The 23,745-nt window shown below is 37.4% G+C and overlaps 1 protein-coding gene across 50 annotated transcripts in view; it reads right to left on the bottom strand.

The window, feature by feature from the left end:
- LOC137636204 (ELKS/Rab6-interacting/CAST family member 1-like) overlaps positions 1-23,745 on the bottom strand; it is a 114,785-nt gene that overhangs the window by 47,366 nt on the left and 43,674 nt on the right. For 34 of the 50 annotated variants that reach the window (XM_068368610.1, XM_068368636.1, XM_068368637.1 and 31 more), the window contains one exon: positions 11,702-11,815. The exons of 1 other annotated variant lie outside the window; for it this stretch is intronic. In XM_068368610.1, the coding sequence (XP_068224711.1) occupies positions 11,702-11,815 (114 nt within the window). Of the gene's footprint in view, positions 1-3,535; positions 3,648-11,701; positions 11,823-12,315; positions 12,427-16,637; positions 16,786-23,745 lie in introns of those variants that run through there. 15 more of the 50 variants (XR_011042998.1, XR_011042997.1, XR_011042999.1 and 12 more) reach the window with 10 other exon arrangements.

The following is a 23,745-nucleotide window of genomic DNA, read 5'->3' as shown; positions in this document are numbered from 1 at the left end:
TCAGATCCAGAGTCCACCTGAGATTCTCCAGACAGCGACGACTTGACGAAGCTCTTAGAAGCCAGTCGTCCAAATAGAGGGAGGCTCTGATGTCTGCTAAATGCAGGAATTTGGCAATATTCCTCATCAGTTTCGTAAAAACAAGGGGTGCCGTACTTAGGCCAAAGCACAGGGCTTGGAACTGGTAAACCACCTTCCCGAAAACGAACCTTAGAAAAGGTTGGGAATCTGGGTGGATGGGGACGTGAAAGTAAGCGTCCTTTAGGTCTAACGAGACCATCCAGTCTTCCTTCCTGACCGATGCTAGCACTGACTTTGTCGTCTCCATGGTGAACGTCTGCTTGGTGACAAAGACATTCAGAGCACTGACGTCTAGCACCGGCCTCCACCCGCCTGTTTTCTTCGCCACTAAGAAGAGACGGTTGTAGAAGCCCGGGGATTGATGGTCCCGGACTTTGACTACCACTCCCTTTTGTAGAAGAAGAGACACCTCTTGCTGCATAGCTAGTCTCTTGTCCTCCTCTCTGTACCTGGGAGAGAGGTCGATGGGAGTTGTTGCTAGAGGGGGCTTGCGCAAGAATGGAATCCTGTACCCCTCTCTGAGTAACTTCACAGATTGTGCGTCTGCACCCCTGTTCTCCCAGGCTTGCCAGAAGTTCTTGAGCCTGGCTCCCACTGCTGTCTGAAGAAGGTGGCAGTCAGACTCTGCCTTTGAAGGACTTGGAACCCTTCTTCTTGCTCCCGCGTTGACCTTCGGCACGAGCACCTCCTCTGCTGGCGGCTCTGCCACGAAAGGGCGGAATAAATCTAGACGCTGGAGTGTCTAACCTGGGTCTAGGCACGGGGGGCAAAGGGGCAGCTTTGCGTGCGGATGACGCAACCAGGTCATGGGTATCTTTCTGGATCAAGGATGCGGCAATCTCCTTGATCAACTCCTCAGGGAAGAGACACTTAGAGAACGGAGCAAACATAAGTTCCGACTTTTGAAAAGGAGTGACTCCAGCTGACAAGAAGGAGCAAAGGTGATCCCGCTTCTTGAGAACCCCGGACACGAAAGAAGCCGCAAGCTCACTAGAACCATCCCGAATGGCTTTGTCCATGCAGGACATGATGAGCATGGAAGTTTCCTTATCAGAAGGAGAGGTCTTCCTGCTCAACGCTCCCAAACACCAGTCCAAGAAGTTAAAGACTTCGAATGCTCGGAACACTCCCTTCATAAGATGGTCCATATCAGAAGGAGTCCAGCAAATCTTGGAGCGTCTCATAGCCAGCCTACGGGGAGAGTCTACCAGACTTGAGAAGTCGCCCTGGGCAGAGGCAGGAACTCCCAAGCCGAGAACTTCTCCCGTGGCGTACCAGACGCTAGATCTGGAAGCAAGCTTGGCCGGGGGAAACATGAAGGAAGTCTTGCCAAGTTGCTTTTTAGACTGCAACCACTCTCCCAGCACTCTTAAAGCTCTCTTGGACGAGCGAGCGAGTACGAGCTTCGTAAAGGTAGGAGCTGCTGCCTGCATACCTAAAGCGAACTCAGAGGGAGGTGAGCGTGGTGCTGCAGACACAAACTGGTCCGGATAGAGGTCCTTGAACAGCGCAAGCACTTTCCTAAAGTCTAAGGAGGGAGGCGTGGTCTTGGGTTCATCGATGTCCGAGTGTTGGTCGTCAAGGTGAGCAGCGTCGTCATCATCAGAGAGTCCGTTGTCTGAATGTTGAGGAGGAAGCGGCAAAGGAGTAGGTAACAACTGATCGGCTGAGTCCGGCAGCACGGGTGCATGCGTGACTGCACTGGACCCACCGTCATGGAACTGCTGGTCAGTCTGGGAACTGGCAACAACCAAAGCAGATTGGGGACGCAAAGCGTCTACTCCTGACAGTGAACGGATAGAGGAGACCACTGTGGGTTGCGGAGGCTGACGCACCGCATCAAAACACGGCAACTTAACTCCACCCTCTTGTTGTTGTGGTAGCACACGAACGTCAACGGAGGGTTCCGTGCGTCGGCGAACGTCAACATGCGTCTGGCAGGGTCGACTGCGCATGGGTGGTGGAGCACTCGCGGCTGGAGTGTGGGAGCAGGCAGCCTCAGCGTCTACTGGGCGCACAACCGTGGGAGGTAGTAGGCTAACGGGTGCAGCGTCAACCTTCTCCGCCCGATACTCCTGCATAAAGGAAGCTAACTGCGTCTGCATAGACTGTAGCCAAGACCACTTAGGGTCTACCGCAGCTTGTGCGGCAACAGACGGAGTTACTGCCTGTTGCGGTACCACTTTGCCTCTCTTAGGAGGTGTGCAGTCGTCGGAGGACTGCAGCGAGTCCGAACTGACCCAGTGGCTACACCTGGGCCGTTGGATTCGTTCGGAAGGGACCTTGCGTTTAAGAGGCCGTGAGACCTTGGTCCAGCGTTTCTGGCGAGAAACCTCTTCCGCAGACGAGACATGAACGGGCTCACTCGTCTTTTTGTGGGTGGGGCGATCTAAGCAAGATACGTCCGAAACCACGGAGGGAGCGTCTGTCCGCTGATTAAAGCCTGTCGAACCCTTTGGTCGTACGACATTGCTTCTCCCCTGGGCTTGGGAGCTTGCAAGAGGTCCCGGACTGGGAGGACGACAGGCACGGACAGACGCACCCTCATGCGTAACACTGACACTCACTTCACTTCCCACTGCACTTTTACCTTTCAACTCTCTGACGTCAGCCATGAGTTGATTCCGGTCATTAGCCAATGACTCGACTCTCTCACCCAGAGTCTGGATGGCACTCAACACATCTGCCATCGAAGGTTGATGAGAGCTAGTAGGGGGGTCGGGAGCAACCACTACAGGGGAAGGAATAGGTTGAGGGGCATGGGGAGAGGAAAAATCAATTGAGCGAGACGAACTCCTCCTGACTCTATCTCTCTCTAGCCTACGTGCATATTTCAGGAATTCTTGAAAATCGAATTCCGAAAGCCCAACGCATTCCTCACATCGATCTTCCAATTGACAGGCTTTACCCCTACAATTGGAACAAATGGTGTGAGGATCGATAGAGGCCTTCGGAAGACGCCTAGAACAGTCCCTAGCGCTACACTTCCTGTACTTGGGAACTTGAGAAGGGTCAGACATCTTGAATTAGTCAAAAGGGGGAATTCAAAATCTAGCCAAGTCGTCAACAAATAATCCAAAACTTCAATAAAGAATGCAAGGAAATATGAAGAACAACCTCTGCACAGCGAAAGCTAATAACTGGAAAGGAATACTTCACCAAATAACGTGAAAATCAATCCAGAAAGCAACAGCGTATTAGTAGGTCTTGCCGGTGGCACGACAGAGAGAAAATTGGTTCTTTGTTGACATTGGAGTACTTAGTACCTGCGCGACAGATGGCGCTGTTGATGTACACCCCCACCTGTATAGCGATCGCTGGCGTATTTGGTCCTTAGGTTTTTCTGTCGGGCAGCAGAGCTGACAGCTATATGATCACCGGGTAAGTTTAATATTGAAAAATGAAGTGCTTTCAAAACTAGACAATAAAATCTTACAAGTACAAAAGAACTTACTTTTAGCTTATTGACTTTAAACACCGACAGCAGTATTCATCATATTTCTTCTGTATGCGAGATTTACTAGCTGTCAATTCTTCCATATGGGTCTTCAAACCATCAAGGCTTTCTGTCAAGAAAATAAAACGATTATTTTGCTTACCAAAATAAAATATAAACTAGAATGGACACCCAGTAGAGTGCATACCTTTGCCTATATCATATTGTATATCACAAGATAGGCAACTGAATTATGCACATTTCGGCACTAGTTTCATGCAAATCAGATAAAAATTGACCATGATATAGCAAAAAGGTATTTTTTATAATTCATGATCTTAACCTTGACCTATGGTCCAATCGCTTCCAAATTCTAATCAAATTGCCCCTGGATTAAGGTCAATCACCTCACCAAATTTTATGAGATTCGGTAAAATAGTTTTTGAGTTATGAGAATCACAAACACACAAACAGACATACAAACAAATACACGTCTATCAAAATATACCCTTCCCAAAAAGTTAGAGAACGTAACAAGACAGCACTATAATCAAACAGGGCATTAACCTTTTTACCCACAATGGACGTACTGGTACGTTTCACAAAACTCATCCCTTTACCACCATGGACGTACCGGTACGTCCTTGCAAAAAAACTGCTATTTACATTATTTTGCATATTTTTGATAACTTTATGAGAAACTTCAAGCATTTTCCAAAAGAATGAGACCAACCTGACCTCTCTATGACAAAAATTAAGGCTGTTAGAGCAATTTAAAAGAAAGAAAAAAAAATATATTGCAAAATGTGCTTGAAAAAAAAAATGCTTGGGGGTTAAGGGTTGGAAAGTTCCAAACAGCATTGGGGGTAAAAGGGTTAAGGATTTTGGATATGCTGCAGTTCTCTAAACCTAAAGCATCTTCCAATGGATTAAAAAAATTATTTTGTGAATTACACCTTGAAGCTTACAGTGAACCCTCGTTTATCGCGGTAGATAGATTCCAGACCCGGCCGCGATAGGTGAAAATCCGCGAAGTAGTGACACCATATTTACCTATTTATTTAACATGTATATTCAGACTTTTAAAACCTTCCCTAGTATGTAGTACTATTAACAAACTACCCTTTAATGTAAGGAACACTTAATGCATGTACTACAGTACCCTAAACTAAAACAGGCACAAATATTAAAGGCGATTTTATATGATGTGTTTCCTAAACACGCCAAAAAGCACGATAAAAAATGGCAACCAATGTTTTGTTTACGTTTCTCTGATCATAATGAAGAAACAAACGCATTTACTGTACACATCTGTGTATAGGTTAGTTTTTGCATCGATTATATTGATTATTCAGTACAGTATGTTGATTTTGTTATTACCAATATGTATATATATATATGGGTTATGAAAAAAATCCGCGAAGTGGTGAATCCGCGATGGTCGAACCGCGAAGTAGCGAGGGTTCACTGTATATCGATTAAGTGAAATCTAATCAGCTGTGTTGGATCATCGGCAGTACCGTAAAGTACCTTGCTTTAGGAGTGATTTTGAACACTGTACAAGCAAAACGGGATTTGAGCACAAAAATTAAAATCAAATTATTAGGACTACATAAATCTGCAAGCAAAAACTGCTTTGTGAAAATTATTAATGAGAATAGCACATAAAGAGAAGAAACCATTATTCACGTAATTTCTAGGCTATTTTCTTGGATATTAGCTCGCATTGTCATGTTGACAGTACAGTTTAACTATACCATAGGGGCCTTTGTATATCAGCGGCCAGTTCCTCCCGAGTGCATAGTAAATGGACACCAGCCCACCTAAACTCCCCCACCCTAACCTATCCTACAGTCTGTGTCCTTACCTACTTAACTAATGGGGGATAACGGCCCCTGCGACCCCCTTACACTGCCGTATTCTTAGCAAGCCATCCTCATACATACAGTTGGCCGTTCTCATACATACACCCCTTATCAGTGCACTGTTGAGACACTTCATGGTTTGGCAAGTAGGAATGGAGTCACCAAACGGATATTAAGTCATTGGGGATACCAAAGTATAGCTACCTTCCTATATTGGGTTACCGGTGCAAGGGTAAATATAAGCCAGTTACATGAAAATAATGTTTTTGCCTGTTCCTTTGTTAAACTAGGTTGGTCATTTACTTGCATATAACTATAATTAAAGCGAAATATGATATATGATAAGAATATTTATCGATTAACTTATCTATTAACATTTGAGAACCTACCCTCCACCACTAATCAGTTGACAAATTTTCAGATAATCATTACGGTACTGTATACAACATAAGTGTTCAAATTTGGTCTTGACTGTGTCACTCTAGTTAATAACTGCATTAACCCTTTTACTCCCAATGCTATTTGGAACTTTCCAACCCTTAACCCCCAGGCGTTTTTCTTTTTCAAGCATGTTTTGTTATATTTTTTTTTAAGATTGAGCTGAAAGCCTTAATTTTTGTCATAGAGAGGTCAGGTTGGTCTCATTATTTTGGAAAATGCCTGAAGTTTCTCATAAAGTTATCAAAAACATGCAAAAAAATGCAAATAGCAGTTTTTTGCAAGGACGTACTAGTACGTCCAGGGAGGTTAAGGGATGAGTTTTGTGAAACGTACCAGTACGTCCATTGGGGGTACAAGGGATAATACAGTAACTCCAATTTTGTCTACAACTCTATACAAAGTTCTTATATCAAGGCCATATTAAACTTTAGGATGAGTATATATATAGATACCTTCTCTGGGTGTACTGTATATCATATTCTGATTTTCACAGCCATTTTGTGATATTATTTCAAGTCTGTACATTTCTCAATGTCAAGTTTCATGATTCTTATCACTGTATTCTAATTGGCTTTATAAAACTTATGAGTTATTGCCCTTATATTTCAACCATCTAACATCGCTATAATTTTTCTGATATAAGAATTACAATGATGTCTCACAGGATTATAATACGGGAGCCCCTCGTCCCGTCCCTTTTAGTCGCCTCTTACAACACGCAGGGATACGTTGGCGCTATTCTAATTGTTTTTATGCCCCCCCGGCCACAGGGGGCTGTGGCACCCTAGCAGTACCAGCCGAACTCAGTTGAGTCCCTTGTCAGGCTGGGAGGAACATAGATAGGAGCCGTCCCCTTTTCTGTTTCATTTGTTTGATGTCGGCTACCCCCCAAAATTGGGGGAAGTGCCTTGGTATATGTATGTATGGAAGAATTACAAGGCAATAAGTACCTGCGTATTATTAATTGAAGGAAATGCTGCATCAAAGTTGAACTGAAAAACAGTCAACATCATTCACATACAAAAAGCAATAATCCAAGATCTAAAATTGGAATTCTAACCAAAGTTGAACTGAAAAATAGTCAACATCATTCCCATACAAAAAGAGAATATTATTTAAGTAGTAAAAAAGGGATTTTGATAAAGGAAAAATCTATTTCTGGGCGAGGGACCTGTGTCGCTCCATGAAATGCTCCTTATAGCACCATTTCTAAGGTATAAATACTTCTAGATATACCAGAGAAAAAGTTGCATGGAATTCCAGGAATATACCCAGCTCACTCACCCTTATAAGTTTGCCTTGTCAAAAATTATTTGTTTGCCCATATCAAAAGAAATGAAAATTACAACATTTTGTTTAAGAACAAAATTTTGAGAAAAGTTTCTGACTGAAAATGTTGGTGAATCTATCAAAAACCTTTGACAATTTATGTTCCAGGAATTCTACCTTCTCGGCCCTGAAAGTGCATTTGTCAAAACGCACTACGAGGCCGTTTTCTTGTGGTCATTTCAACACTGTTCTTACGTGCTGAAAATGTTCGTCCTGGGACTTAGGAAATACCAGGATGTCAACGTATACAGCGCAAAAAGGTAGGTCCCCCAGAATGTTGTCCATTAGGCGCTGGAAGGTGTTTTTTATAATTCATGATCTTAACCTTGACCTATGGTCCAATCTCTTCCAAATTCTAATCAAATTGCCCTTGGATTAAGGCCAATCATCTCACAAAATTTTATGAGATTCGGTAAAATAGTTTTTGAGTTATGCGAATCACAAACACACAAACAGACATACAAACAAATACACGTCTATTAAAATATAACCTTCCCAAAAAGTTAGAGAGGGTAACTAGACAGCACTATAATCAAACTGGGCATTAACCTTTTTACCCCAAAGGACGTACTGGTACGTTTCACAAAACTCATCCCTTTACCACCATGGACGTACCGGTACGTCCTTGCAAAAAAATTGCTATTTACATTATTTTGCATATTTTTGATAACTTTATGAGAAACTTCAAGCATTTCCCAAAAGAATGAGACCAACCTGACCTATCTATGACAAAAATTAAGTCTATTAGAGCAATTTAAAAAAATATATATATTGCAAAATGTTCTTGAAAAAAAAATGCCTGGGGGGTTAAGGGTTGGAAAGTTCCAAACAGCGTTGGGGGTAAAAGGGTTAAGGATTTTGGATATGCCGCAGTTCTCTAAACCTAAAGCATCTTCCAATGGATTAAAAAAATTATTTTGTGAATTACACCTTGAAGCTTACAGTGAACCCTCGTTTATCGCGGTAGATAGGTTCCAGACCCGGCCGCGATAGGTGAAAATCCGCGAAGTAGTGACACCATATTTATCTATTTATTTAACATGTATATTCAGACTTTTAAAACCTTCCCTTGTATGTAGTACTGTTAACAAACTACCCTTTAATGTACAGAACACTTAATGCATGTACTACAGTACCCTAAACTAAAACAGGCACAAATATTAAAGGCGATTTTATATCATGCGTTTCCTAAACACGCCAAAAAGCACGATAAAAAATGGCAACCAATGTTTTGTTTACGTTTCTCTGATCATAATGAAGAAACAAACGCATTTACTGTACACATCTGTGTATAGGTTAGTTTTTGCAACGATTATATTGATTATTCAGTACAGTATGTTGATTTTGTTATTACCAATATGTATATATATATGGGTTATGAAAAAAATCCGCGATGGTCGAACCGCGAAGTAGCGAGGGTTCACTGTATATCGATTAAGTGAAATCTAATCAGCTGTGTTGGATCATCGGCAGTACCGTAAAGTACCTTGCTTTAGGAGTGATTTTGAACACTGTACAAGCAAAATGGGATTTGAGCACAAAAATTAAAATCAAATTATTAGGACTACATAAATCTGCACGCAAAAACTGCTTTGTGAAAATTATTAATGAGAATAGCACATAAAGAGAAGAAACCATTATTCACGTAATTTCTAGGCTATTTTCTTGGATATTAGCTCGCATTGTCATGTTGACAGTACAGTTTAACTATACCATAGGGGCCTTTGTATATCAGCGGCCAGTTCCTCCCGAGTGCATAGTAAATGGACACCAGCCCACCTAAACTCCCCCACCCTAACCTATCCTACAGGCTGTGTCCTTACCTACTTAACTAATGGGGGGGTTAACGGCCCCTGCGACCCCCTTACACTGCCGTATTCTTAGCAAGCCATCCTCATACATACAGGTGGCCGTTCTCATACATACACCCCTTATCAGTGCACTGTTGAGACACTTCATGGTTTGGCGAGTAGGAATGGAGTCACCAAACTGATAATAAGTCATTGGGGATACCAAAGTATAGCTACCTTCCTAGATTGGGTTACCGGTGCAAGGGTAATTATAAGCCAGTTACATGAAAATAATGTTTTTGCCTGTTCCTTTGTTAAACTAGGTTGGTCATTTACTTGCATATAACTATAATTAAAGCGAAATATGATATATGATAAGAATATTTATCGATTAACTTATCTATTAACATTTGAGAACCTACCCTCCACCACTAATCAGTTGACAAATTTTCAGATAATCATTACGGTACTGTATACAACATAAGTGTTCAAATTAGGTCTTGACTGTGTCACTCTAGTTAATAACTGCATTAACCCTTTTACTCCCAATGCTATTTGGAACTTTCCAACCCTTAACCCCCAGGCATTTTTCTTTTTCAAGCATGTTTTGTTATATTTTTTTTTAAGATTGAGCTGAAAGCCTTAATTTTTGTCATAGAGAGGTCAGGTTGGTCTCATTATTTTGGAAAATGCCTGAAGTTTCTCATAGAGTTATCAAAAACCTGCAAAAAAATGCAAATAGCAGTTTTTTGCAAGGACGTACTAGTACGTCCAGGGATGTTAAGGGATGAGTTTTGTGAAACGTACCAGTACGTCCATTGGGGGTACAAGGGATAATACAGTAACCCCAATCTTGTCTACAACTCTAAACAAAGTTCTTATAATAAGGCCATATTAAACTTTAGGATGAGTATATCTATAGATACCTTCTCTGGGTGTACCGTATAGTATATTGTGATTTTCACAGCCATTTTGTCATTTTATTATTTCAAGTCTGTACATTTCTCAATGTCAAGTTTCATGATTCTTATCACTGTATTCTAATTGGCTTTATAAAACTTATGAGTTATTGCCCTTATATTTCAACCATCTAACATCGCTATAATTTTTCTGATATAAGAATTACAATGATGTCTCACAGGATTATAATACAGGAGAGGGGGTTCCCAGCCCCCTCGTCCCGTCCCTTTTAGTCGTCTCTTACGACACGCAGGGATACATTGGCTCTATTTTAATTGTTTTTATGCCCCGCGGCCACAGGGGGCTGTGGCACCCCGGCAGTACCAGCCGAACCCGGTTGAGTCCCTTGTCAGGCTGGGAGGAACATAGAGAGGAGACGTCCCCTTTTCTGTTTCATTTGTTTGATGTCGGCTACCCCCCAAAATTGGGGGAAGTGCCTTGGTATATGTATGTATGTAAGAATTACAATGCAATAAGTACCTGCGTACTATTAATTGAAGGAAATGCTGCATCAAAGTTGAACTGAAAAACAGTCAACATCATTCACATACAAAAAGCAAAAATCCTAGATCTAAAATTGGAATTCTAACCAAAATTGAACTGAAAAAGTCAACATCATTCCCATACAAAAAGAGAATATTATTTTAGTAGTAAAAAAGGGATTTTGATAAAGGAAAAATCTATTTCTGGGCGAGGGACCTGTGTCGCTCCATGAAATGCTCCTTATAGCACCATTTCTAAGGTATAAATACTTCTAGATATACCAGAGAAAAAGTTGTATGGAATGCCAGGAATATACCCAGCACGCTCACCCTTATAAGTTTGCCTTGTCAAAAATGATTTGTTTGCCCATATCAAAAGAAATGAAAATTACAACATTTTGTCTAAGAACAAAATTTTGAGAAAAGTTTCTAACTGAAAATGTTGGTGAATCTATCAAAAACTCTTTAATGGATTTGTTTCCAATGTCATACTATGATTTTTAATTGTTGTGAATTTAAATTTGGGCATTATTATTATTGTTATTATTATTACTTGCTAAGCTACAACCCTAGTTGGAAAAGCAGAATACTACAAATAAAATATCTTAAGAGTAACAAAAATAAATATCTCCTATATAAACTATAAAAAAGACAAGAGGAAGAGAAATAGGATAGAATAGTGTGCCCGAGTGTACCCTCAAGCAAGAGAACTCTAACCCAAGACAGTGGAAGACCATGGTACAGAGGATATGGCACTACCCAAGACTACAGAACAATGGTTTCATTTTGGAGTGTCCTAGAAGAGTTGCTTCCCATAGCTAAAGAGTCTCTTCTACCCTTACCAAGAGAAAAGTGGCCACTGAACAATTACAGTGCAGTAGTTAACCCCTTGAGAGAAGATGAATTGTTAATGTACAGTAGTACTGTATTGTATTCTCTAAAGAAATGACTTGCATCTCGAAGAGTGACCAATAAGTAATTGTGTTAAAAATGTGTACTTAATTATTCCAGATGGTCCTGGAGCTTACCATTTTCTATCACCTTAGGGCATGTTTAACCTCTTTGGCTATGACTTACCCGATTAATCCTTTGCCAACAATGTGACAGATTCAGTTAAGTAAAATCTTATCCCCTAAAACAAATGAATTAATAAATTTAAACAACTTTCAATTTTTCACCTGCGTTATCACCTCATGCAGTCTACATATAATGGAATACAATGCCTTACATCTAGCCACACTGAAATTAAAAGGATAATTGTATAACTACCAATACCTAAATGGGAAAAATGCATTCCAATTAAGAATGGTATTGTACCTGTTCTATAACCTGAGAGACATCCCCCTGAACTGGTTGTACAGCTGCTGGCATTGCAAAACCTCCGATGAAGCTGTTGTCTTAACCGCTGCAACTCTGCTTCTCGCTGGGTCACAGCAACCTGGAAAGTTCTCATTAATGGTAAACTGATTCAAATATGAATTCCTTCTCTATTTCACTTTTTCTCGGTTAACAATAGGTATCTATACATGAGAGAAACTATACCTTATGTCATTTAACAGTGCATGATATTTCTAAAAATCCCTTAAACACAAACATGGAATATCAAGTGCTTATGGGCCTCTATTTTTCATCTCTAGGAAATACCCAAAAAGTTACTTCAATCTTTTTCAGCTCCGTTAATGTAAATGCCATAACCTACCTTATTTTACTAAACCCCAAAATTTTTCAAAATAACTCGTAAAAACTGACAATTGTGTTTGTTTTTTCTTTGAAAAATTATGGAAATTTAATAACAAATATATAATGATCAAATCCACAATAATCTCAAGAAAATATAACAAAATATATGAAAATACAGATACAGTACCATTGAAAATATGAAGTGCTTTCAAAACTAGACAATAAAATCTTGCAAGTACAAAAGAACTTACTTTTAACTTATTGACTTAAGCACCGACAGCAGTATTCATCATATTCCTTCTGTATGTGAGATTTACTAGCTGTCAATTCTTCCGTATGGGTCTTCAAACCATCAAGGCTTTCTGTCAAGAAAATAAAATGCTTATTTTGCTTACCAAAATAAAATATAAACTAGAATAGACACCCAGTAGAGTGCATACCTTTGCCTATATCATATTGTATATCACAAGATAGGCAACTGAATTATGCACATTTAGGCACTAGTTTCATGCAAATCAGATAAAAATTGACCACGATATAGCAAAAAGATGTTTTTTATAATTAATGATCTTAACCTTGACCTATGGTTCAATCGCTTCCAAATTCTAATCAAATTGCCCCTGGATTAAGGTCAATCACCTCACCAAATTTTATGAGATTCGGTAAAATAGTTTTTGAGTTATACGAATCACAAACACAAACAGACATACAAACAAATACACGTCTATCAAAATATAACCTTCTCAAACTGGGCATTAACCCTTTTACCCCCAATGGACGTACTGGTACGTTTCACAAAACTCATCCCTTTACCGCCATGGACGTACCGGTACGTCTTTGCAAAAAACTGCTATTTACATTATTTTGCATATTTTTGATAACTTTATGAGAAACTTCAGGCATTTTCCAAAAGAATGAGACCAACCTGACCTCTCTATGATGAAAATTAAGTCTGTTAGAGCAATTTAAAAGAAAAATATATTGCAAAATGTGCTTGAAAAAAAAATGCTAGGGGGTTAAGGGTTGGAAAGTTCCAAACAGCGTTGGGGGTAAAAGGGTTAAGGATTTTGGATATGCTGCAGTTCTCTAAACCTAAAGCATCTTCCAATGGATTAAAAAAATTATTTTGTGAATTACACCTTGAAGCTTACAGTGAACCCTCGTTTATCGCGGTAGATAGGTTCCAGACCCGGCCGCGATAGGTGGAAATCCGCGAAGTAGTGACACCATATTTATCTATTTATTTAACATGTATATTCAGACTTTTAAAACCTTCCCTTGTACGTAGTACTGTTAACAAACTACCCTTTAATGTACGGAACACTTAATGCATGTACTACAGTACCCTAAACTAAAACAGGCACAAATATTAAAGGCGATTTTATATCATGCGTTTCCTAAACACGCCAAAAAGCACGATAAAAAATGGCAACCAATGTTTTGTTTACGTTTCTCTGATCATAATGAAGAAACAAACGCATTTACTGTACACATCTGTGTATAGGTTAGTTTTTGCATCGATTATATTGATTATTCAGTACAGTATGTTGATTTTGTTATTACCAATATGTATATATATATGGGTTATGAAAAAAATCCGCGAAGTGGTGAATCCGCGATGGTCGAACCGCGAAGTAGCGAGGGTTCACTGTATATCAATTAGGTGAAATCTAATCAGCTGTGTTGGATCATCGGTAGGACTGTATAGTACCTTGCTTTAGGAGTAATTTTGAACACTGTACAAGCAAAACTGGATTTGAGCACAAAAATTAAAATGAAATTATCAGGACTACATAAATCTGCAAGCAAAAACTGCTTTGTGAAAATTATTAATGAGAATATTATTATTATTATTATTATTATTACTATCCAAGCTACAACCCTAATTGGAAAAGCTAAGATGCTATAAGCCCAGGGGCTCAATAGGGAAAAATAGCCCAGTGAGGAAAGGAAATAAGGAAATAAATAACTGAAGAGAACAAATTAACAATAAATCATTCTAAAAAAAGTAATGTCAAAAGAAATATATCATATATAAACTATTAACAACGTCAACAACAAAAATGTCCTATATAAACTATAAAAAGACTCATGTCCGTCTGGTCAACAAAAAAGCATTTGCTCCAAATTTGAACTTTTGAAGTTCTACTGATTCAACAACCCGATTAGGAAGATCATTCCACAACTTGGTAACAGCTGGAATAAAACTTCTAGAGTACTGCGTAGTATTGAGTCTTATGATGGAGAAGGCCTGGCTATTAGAATTAACTGCCTGCCTAGTATTACGAACAGGATAGAATTGTCCAGGGAGATCTGAATGTAAAGGATGGTCAGAGTTATGAAAAATCTTATGCAACATGCATAATGAACTAATTGATCGACGGTGCCAGAGATTAATATCTAGATCAGGAATAAGAAATTTAATAGACCGTAAGTTTCTGTCCAACAAATTAAGATGAGAATCAGCAGCTGAAGACCAGACAGGAGAACAATACTCAAAACAAGGTAGAATAAAAGAATTAAAACACTTCTTCAGAATAGATTGATCACCGAATATCTTAAAAGACTTTCTCAATAAGCCAATTTTTTGTGCAATTGAAGAAGACACAGACCTTATATGTTTCTCAAAAGTAAATTTGCTGTCAAGAATCACGCCTAAAATTTTGAAAGAGTCATACAAATTTAAAGAAACATTATCAATACTGAGATCCGGATGTTGAGGAGCCACCGTCCTTGACCTACTTACAATCATACTTTGAGTTTTGTTAGGATTCAACTTCATACCCCATAATTTGCACCATGCACTAATTTTAGCTAAATCTCTATTAAGGGATTCACCAACCCCAGATCTACATTCAGGGGATGGAATTGATGCAAAGAGAGTAGCATCATCTGCATATGCAACAAGCTTATTTTCTAGGTCAAACCACATGTCATGTGTATATAGTATGAAAAGTAATGGGCCAAGAACACTACCCTGTGGAACACCGGATATCACATTCCTATACTCACTATGGTGCCCATCAACAACAACTCTTTGAGATCTACTACTTAAAAAATCAATAATAATGCTAAGAAACGACCCACCCACTCCCAACTGTTTCAGTTTGAAAACAAGGGCCTCATGATTAACACGGTCAAAGGCAGCACTAAAATCAAGGCCAATCATACGAACTTCCCGACCACAATCAAGGGATTTCTGTACAGCATTGGAGATTGTAAGAAGGGCATCACATGCTCCAAGGCCTTTCCGAAAACCAAATTGCAAACTAGGGAATAGATGATTACCTTCAGCAAACCTATTAAGACGTTTTGCCAGAAGACGTTCAAAAACTTTAGATAATATGGGAGTTATGGAAATTGGGCGGTAATCAGTGGGACTTGAGCTACCACAAACACATTTACATAGAGGAGTAACATTACCAATTCTCCAACAAGTGCTAAAAGCTCCTCTTCTTGCTAACTTGCGTAAAATAACAGATAACTTTGGAGCTAGGAAATCTGCTGTCTTTATAAAAAACAAAGGAAAAATACCATTAGGGTCTACACCTCCATAAGCATCAAGGTCCATCAACAGAGCTTTAATCTCACGAGATCGAAAAGCTAAACTAGTTAGTTTAGCCTCAGGAGAAACCATAACATAAAGAGAAGAAACCATTATTCACGTAATTTCTAGGTCATTTTCTTGGATATTAGCTCGCATTGTCATGTTGACAGTACAGTTTAACTATACCATAGGGACCTTTGTATATCAGCGGCCAGTTCCTTCCGAGTGCATAGTAATTGGACGCCAGCTAACCTAAACTCCCCCACCCTAACCTATCCTACAGGCCATGTCCTTACCTACTTAACTAATGGGGGGTTAACGGCCCCTGCGACCTCCTTACACTGCCGTATTCTTAGCAAGCCATCCTCATACATACAGGTGGCCGTTCTCATACCTACAGGTGGCCGTTTTCATACATACACCCCTTATCAGTGCACTGTTGAGACACTTCATGGTTTGGCGAGTAGAAACAGATTCACCAAACTGATAATAAGTCATTGGGGGTACCAAAGTATAGCTACCTTCCTAGATTGGCTTAGCGGTGCAAGGGTATATATAAACCAGTACCATGAAAATAATGCTTGTGCCTGTTCCTTTGTTAAACTAGGTTGGTCATTTACTTGCATATAACTATAATTAAAGCGAAATATGATATATGATAAGAATATTTACCTATTAACTTCTGCAAATAATTATTAAATGGCGTAAACAACATTTGAGAACCAGCCCACCACCCTATGACTATTTTCAATCAAGCCTGAACTAGCGGCTTTGCTACAGTAAGATTAAACATTCAATATTAATTATATATTAATATAAATTAGATTAAACTGTTATAATCACAAGAAATTATGTTAATAATTAATAAATTAACACCTTTTTAGGCCCAAAAGTTCGTAAGATGGACGGGATTTTGGAGGAGCAAATTTCATCTATAATTCAACGAATTTAAGTCTATAATCCCAATATATATTAAATTAATTACATTTATAAAGTTTTACAAATATTTACACCACTCTTACTTACCAAATTCCCATATATATTGGGCGCACAGTCATAGAAATACACTAAAAATAACACGTTTATTTACCTTCATCTTGTTTTGTTTACATTCATCCTGGCCGGGATCCAATACCGGGAAGAAAAGTAAAAATGGTTCCAATTTATAAATTTATATTTAATTTTTTAAATACTTATATATACTTTATGAGAGTTTCCATACTTTTTAAAAGATTTATATTTAAATTTTCAATCTATTTTATTTTATCTTATGCTTTGTTATAATAAAATACAATAGGGAATATGAAATATTAATACATATGCTGGTAATATTTGGGCCAACTGAACAAAGGCCATTTTGTGTATTGTACTTCAGTTCACAGTATATTATCATTACTTTATCAATCATAATATAATATAACTAGTCATTTTAATACAATAAATATAATATTTTATTACAATTATTACTTTATTATAATGTTTTAATAAATTTATGCTATATTATAGTATTCACATATAAAGGACACTACCATTTTTATATTTCTGACTGGCATTATTTTATGTGCTGTGATTGGTTGCTTTGATAATGACGTCATTAACTTTCAAGCTCGTTATTGGTTCTTGAACAATGACGTCATTACCCATAGCGATTGTTATTGGTTCTTGAATAGTGACGTCATTATACAAAACTCACTTTATTTACTTAAATACAGAAAAGAGAATAGTGTATACATTATAAATATAAGAATAGTTTAATTACATGTCTTTCTATTAAACAAAAATAGTTTAAAAATGACTATTTTTCGTGTATTTAATATTACAAAATATTCAATTCATGACGTCACATATTTAAAGCTCTTTGATTTGCTTGTGGGTAATGACGTCATAAAATAAAGATGGCTTCTTGGTGACGTCATACCAAAATAAATAAAGTATACATCTTTCATATGTTATATCTTATTTTATTACTTAAAATAATATAAATAGATGAGATATAAATCATATAAATAAATTATTATATTTAAATAAGTTTTAGTAGAATTTATTTTGGATATTAGTTGAATTTGACGATTTAATTAAGATATTTTACCTGGATTAAAGCTATACCCATGACGTCATAGAAATAGGTGCAAAGCTTCTAAGCTTATTCTTATTATTGTTTTCAAGTTTATATTATCTATGCCTTAAATAAATTAATACCTTAATGAGATTCTCAATCTTTAATTTTATTCCCTTCTACCTTGAAATTAGATAGGAATACACCTTGCTATCATCAGTTTTGGCAACCTATTGTGGTTAGTTTGGACTTAAATTCTTCTTTTATATGCATTGCCCTACCTATAAATGCAGCCAGATTGCTGCTAGGATTTTTCAGCGAACCTAAACTTATGTCTACATTCATTAGATGTCCTAATTTTAGACATAGAAATAAATGTTCGGTAGTATCTTCTTCATCTTTGCACAAGTCACACAAATTATTTTCATATTTTCCCCTGAAATTCGCTTTCAAGTTGAGCATATTTAATCTTGCTTTCATCACAAGGGATGCCTAATCCAGATTCATTTCTCTAATATAAGGCAGTGGGCCATTTCCTTTAATAAATCTTAATTTGTGCATTACTTTCTTTTTTTCTTCAATAGTTTCTTCTAGTTTTTTCCATAATTCTTTTCTTGATTTCTTTTTTTCAGGGTCCTTTTCCCCCAACTTCTTATTTCTTCATCTTCCATCCCATATTTACAACAGATTTCTTCTACGCTCTTGCTCCAGCACTTTCTATAGGGGTTCTTCAACTGATCCTCAATTATCTCTCTTACTAATCTTTTTTCCTCAGAGTTTATGATATTATGGAAGAGCATTAATTCCTTATATTCTATTCTGCAGGACACCAGCCATATTCCTGTTTCTGCAAGATGCCTCAATACGGAGTACTTGCAGGTAGTTCGTATACTCAATGCAGTGAGAAATGGTTGATATGGGAGAACACCTAGTTTGAAAATGATTCTCCCACTGTTGCCATATCTCCAAAGATCACTTAGCCACTCTCCTACCCCTCCATTTTACTCTTTGCATATATATATATATCTCTCTCTTTTCTATATGAATTGTTGAATTTCCCAAATTATTTCCCTCTCCTGGGACACTAAACTTACCTTGAATGTTTTTTGTTTTCATAACTGTGTTAAAGGTAGATAATGAAACACTTGCAAATGTTTTCTGATTTGGTCTCGAGACTATTTTATTTTCCAATTACAGAGTTCAGAAATGTTATCAATTCTAATATATACCAGTAAGAAGGCAGATATTTTTTTAGTCAATGTCAGCTATTAGTTTAGTTATATATGGTGGAATAATCTCTCTCTCTCTCTCTCTCTCTCTCTCTCTCTCTCTCTCTCTCTCTCTCTCTCTCTCTCTCTCTCTCTCTCTCTCTCTCTCTCTCTCTCTCTCTCTCATAACTTAATGTTCTTACTAAATGAGTAATTTGATGATCATGTTTTTAAAACCCTTTTCAGTTCACACTGTACCAGCAGATTAGTTGAGCTATAGGATAATTTGATCAGATATTGAAGTTCACTTTTGTAATTTTATTATTTTATTAAAGAATAAGGGTTTAAAGTTATGATAATTGTATATTATGTATTCAGACATTCTATTGACATCAAGGGTTAAAGCCATAGGTCCTATGAAAACCACAGTTGGCCAAATTTTGCCCACTGAGGATCGTATTCTTTACTAGAGTTCTACTTAACTTCTCTTTGGGTTACTGAGTATAATACTACGATTTACTTGAACGATTCCACTCCATGAAAATGCTAAAATAAAATCTACCTCGCCAGAACAATGATCCAGTAGATGATATTAAAAACACTAACTGCTAAAGGGACTACCAGCTTCCTGAAATTCAAGATGCCCGCAGGAGTTAGCCTAACTCTGCCCCTGAAGCCGCCCTTCAGGCAACTTACCCTTTAACCTTGTATCCTTCGTCAGCCTTTTCCCCGAAACGTGATGCCATCCCTAGGGCCAGGGGAATGGCTGTGTATATTAGAACTGGGTACCCTGCATCTCATAAGTCCTGCTATCAATGTAGATGTCATGAGATTCAGGTAATAAAAGTTTGTGGCAGGCATAACAACTTTTATTTGTGTTTGATCTACCGGAATCCAGACATGGATGATTCTATCTTTGATTGCCTTCTTACCATTATGGCTAAGATACAGGAAGATAATAGAAAGGCTTTTTTTTTTGTTTTTGTTGGTGATTTTAATGCTCACCATAGGGAGTGGTTAAGTTCTATCTCTCCTACTGATCGCCATGGCTTAAGAGCTTTAGACTTTGCCTCTGAATCGGGCTGTGAGCAAATAAAAAATGAAGCTACCCACAAGTCTGGTAATTGCTTGGACCTCATATACACTGACTCTCCTGCCGTTATAACTAGTAAGGTTGGTTCTCCAGTCGGGACATCTGATCATGGTTTGATTTCATTAGTAGTGAAGACTGAGCAGCCTGATATATCATCCTCTTGTAAAATTTATATAAAATCCCAAGCAGATTGGAATGGGATTTTTGCATGTTACAATATTATATATGGATGAAGAAGCCACCACACAAACAGTTCTGGCAAAAGTACAGAAGAGTTTAAAGTAAGAGGTGGTCTGCACTAAGGATTAATTGCTAATCCACAAATCTATACCTTGCGATTAAGAGTCATCATGTGGTCCCTTTGAGAGTGATGCTTGCTGATGACACTGGTTTGTAGGAATTTGTAAAACTATAGTCCATTTCTTTTAGCGATGCATAATTGCACCGACTCGCAGCGGTGCCTTTTTAGCTCGGAAAAGTTTCCGGATCGCTGATTGGTTGGACAAGATAATTCTAACCAATCAGCAATCCGGAAACTTTTCCGAGCTAAAAGGGCACCGCCGCGAGTCGGTGCAAATATGCATCGCTAAAAGAAATGGATTATAGGTGAGAATTTGGTCTAAATAATGGAAGATCACTGGAATATAGTATAGGCAAAATAGGGTGACATTATGGCAAGACAAAATGTTAGGAAACAGAGAGAAGAGAAAAAGGGTGAGTGAATAACACATTGGATTGTTGGATTACCTAAACTGACATTGGCAAAGAAGGAAGGGAAAATAAGTGGTAAAAGAATATAGATACACTGTATAGTAATAAGGCATATACAGTACTTTAAGAAAGTGTCAAGAAATTGAAAGAGAATAATTAAAAAGATATTAGTAGTCTTGTATAAAGAAAATAGCAAAAAAATATGCTTCCATTTCTCTTTGTTTAGGACATAAAACATGTTCTTATAGTTTGATAGCACATGATAAATCTTGGAAGCAGTCCTTCCTAAACTCAGCAATATTGGATGGATTCAATGGTGAGCTGTGTTATGGGTCAAACCCATCAAACATACCCAAGTCTCTTAAGCACAAATAAAGTCGCTAACGATCAAGTCCACAATAGGTGGAATGGAGGATATAAAAAAACTGAAAATAAAACTTTAATATTTAATACAACTGTTTAGAAAGAAATGACCACTGAGCCTCGTACAAAATACATTAAATAAACACAAAATCCAATCACAAACTGAAAACATTGAATAACAAACACTCTTACACCAAATTAAGACTATGCAATTATACTTTAAAGAGAGGACCCCGAAAGTAATAGAAAGTCGAAAAGTCAGAATAACCTAACTTATTACACATTAAAACACCAACAAAAATAAATTTCTTCCCTTAAGTGAGCTTCAAACAGTGGTAGTGGCAAACACAGCCTTAAAATCACGGGTCGAGGGGATTCACATATTTTCTTAAGACCTTACCAAACGTAAGAGAGGTCCCCTTGGCTTAATATTTTATAGTTTTTATATGAAAGATTTATTTCAATGTTGTTACCATTCTTAAAATATTTTATAGTTGTTCATTACTTCTCTTGTATTTTATTTATTTCCTTTCCTCACTGGGCTATTATTCCCCGTTGGAACCCTTGGGCTTATAGCATCCTGCTTTTCCAACTCGGGTTGTAGCTTAGCTAGTAATAATAATAATAATATATTTTCTTCTTTGTCATAACTTTCAAGTTTAGTAAAGTGTGTGCATATAATTGCGGTGTTGGTCGGTAGTGGTGTGACTGTCAACGAATCCAATGTGAAGCCGATGGGGGTTGTAAACGTTACTAGGTTTACGTGTGTTAGCGAGAAGTGCAACTGTGCACTCCTCTTGCAATCCAAAATGGTTTTGACATGTAAATTGTGTTCTTTAAGAATGTGCTTTAATGCTAGAGTTGATGGGAGAAATTACTTGACGTTTGTTACAAGATATTTCTGATTTCTAGAAGATCCCCCGGGTCATTTCCATTTTACCTACCAGCTATCAAACTAAGCAGCATCTTTCTCTGGTAACGAGGGGACCAAGATGAGGCCCCAAGGCTCCAATTAGACTGGAAACTGCTGGACACACATCTGGGGTGCCGTGAGAAGCCCATCTTCCACAAGATCTGCAAAACGAAGAAATAAACAGTACAGAAAGTCCTCAAACGTACAAATTTAAAAGGTTAGAAGAAGCTGTTTGTAAGTCCAATTTAGTTAGATTTGACTTAGGGTAAGCCTAACCTGGAACCCATGACAAAGATTTCCAACTAGAAAGGTCAACAAATAGTATGGTTTCATATGCGAATCCTCGATAAGCAGGGGATGACTATATACATTAAACTGGAAGTGTTGAAAACTCAAATATTCCTTCGGCTTATGGATATATTGCAAAACCAACCTATCATTTCAAACTTTGGTTATAAAGTTACAGAGTGAGTTGTCAAATAAAGTGTATAAAAAAAATGCACTACAGTAAATCATTCAAAATAAATTTTGCTTCATTACTAAAAATCCAATGATAAAGAGAGTATTTATACTGAAGATGTTCGTGAAACAGATAAAAATGCATTAAGAAAATAAAAATGAATCTTTCAGTCTCTAAAACAGTGTATATCTTTAGCATCAACCAAGCTGACCATTCTGCTAACTGCAATTATAATTTTTTTATTTTTACAGTATTGGCCTCTTTTCAACTACCCTTGTCCTTATGTTTTTATAAATGACTTTATTTTCTGGACACTTTTAGGCTTACGAGAGTATGAAATTCCTATAGTAACATTTACGTAAAATATTTCTAATATACTTTTAAACATAAAATAATTCCAGGGTTGTATAAAAATGCCTAAAAACCAAAACTATTAATGTGACAAATCCCTCCAAATTTTAACTAGTGCACCAATGCTTTTAAAAAGACACTTTACTCCAATCTTGAAGTAATTTCTAATATCTAAAAGAATATATAAATCCAGGTATGTATAAAAATACCTAAAAAGCAAATCTATTATTACTACAAGTTCCTCCAAGTTTTAACTAGTGCACCAGTCCTTTTCAAAAGGGCACACTGTACTAAATGGAAATTAGAGAGCATTTGTCTGTCTGGTGATAGTACATAAAAATTATCACAAATTTTATTTAATAATGATGTATTTCTTTACTCCAAAAGTCAAATATAAAATTCAGCAATATATTGTATGCAAAAAAAACTATATTCTAAAAATTTCCTGAAAGAAAATCATTATGAAATAACATGAAATGGATAGAAAATTGCCTTTACACTGATAACCCCTTTTGACAATGCAGTAATATTGTACTGTATCCCTCTTGGCATGTCAGTTCCAACTTTAGGTCAGTCTACAAAAATAAAATCTTAGTTAAGTAGTTTTATAAGTGTACTTTACAGTACTGTACTTCCCACAGAAGCTTAATACTGTATATGGATTATATAAAATGATAGCAGATAAGTAATGAAAGTTCTCAACTTAAAAACTTAATAGATTCCAAGAACCCGTCTGCAAGTCAAATTTTGCTAAATTTTGACCTAGGGTAGACCTAACCTAACCCACATGCCTACGATTTTCCGCTTTAAAAGTCAACATATAGTCCAATTTCATATTGTAATTGTCGTCTTTCTTACTTTATTAAATGAAATAATTTTCTCCAATTACAGTATTTCATTATGAACTTTTTATGCAATATCTGAAATATAAAATTTCTGTTGGAAATATGTTTGTATATCTGAATGTTTGTAAGTTCAG

This window comes from Palaemon carinicauda, unplaced genomic scaffold, assembly GCF_036898095.1.
Source record: "Palaemon carinicauda isolate YSFRI2023 unplaced genomic scaffold, ASM3689809v2 scaffold250, whole genome shotgun sequence".
In the NCBI taxonomy this organism is placed as follows: Eukaryota; Metazoa; Arthropoda; class Malacostraca; order Decapoda; family Palaemonidae; genus Palaemon; species Palaemon carinicauda.
The sequence above is the reverse complement of the archived record's forward strand: the minus strand, read 5'-3'. Positions and strand labels throughout refer to the sequence as shown.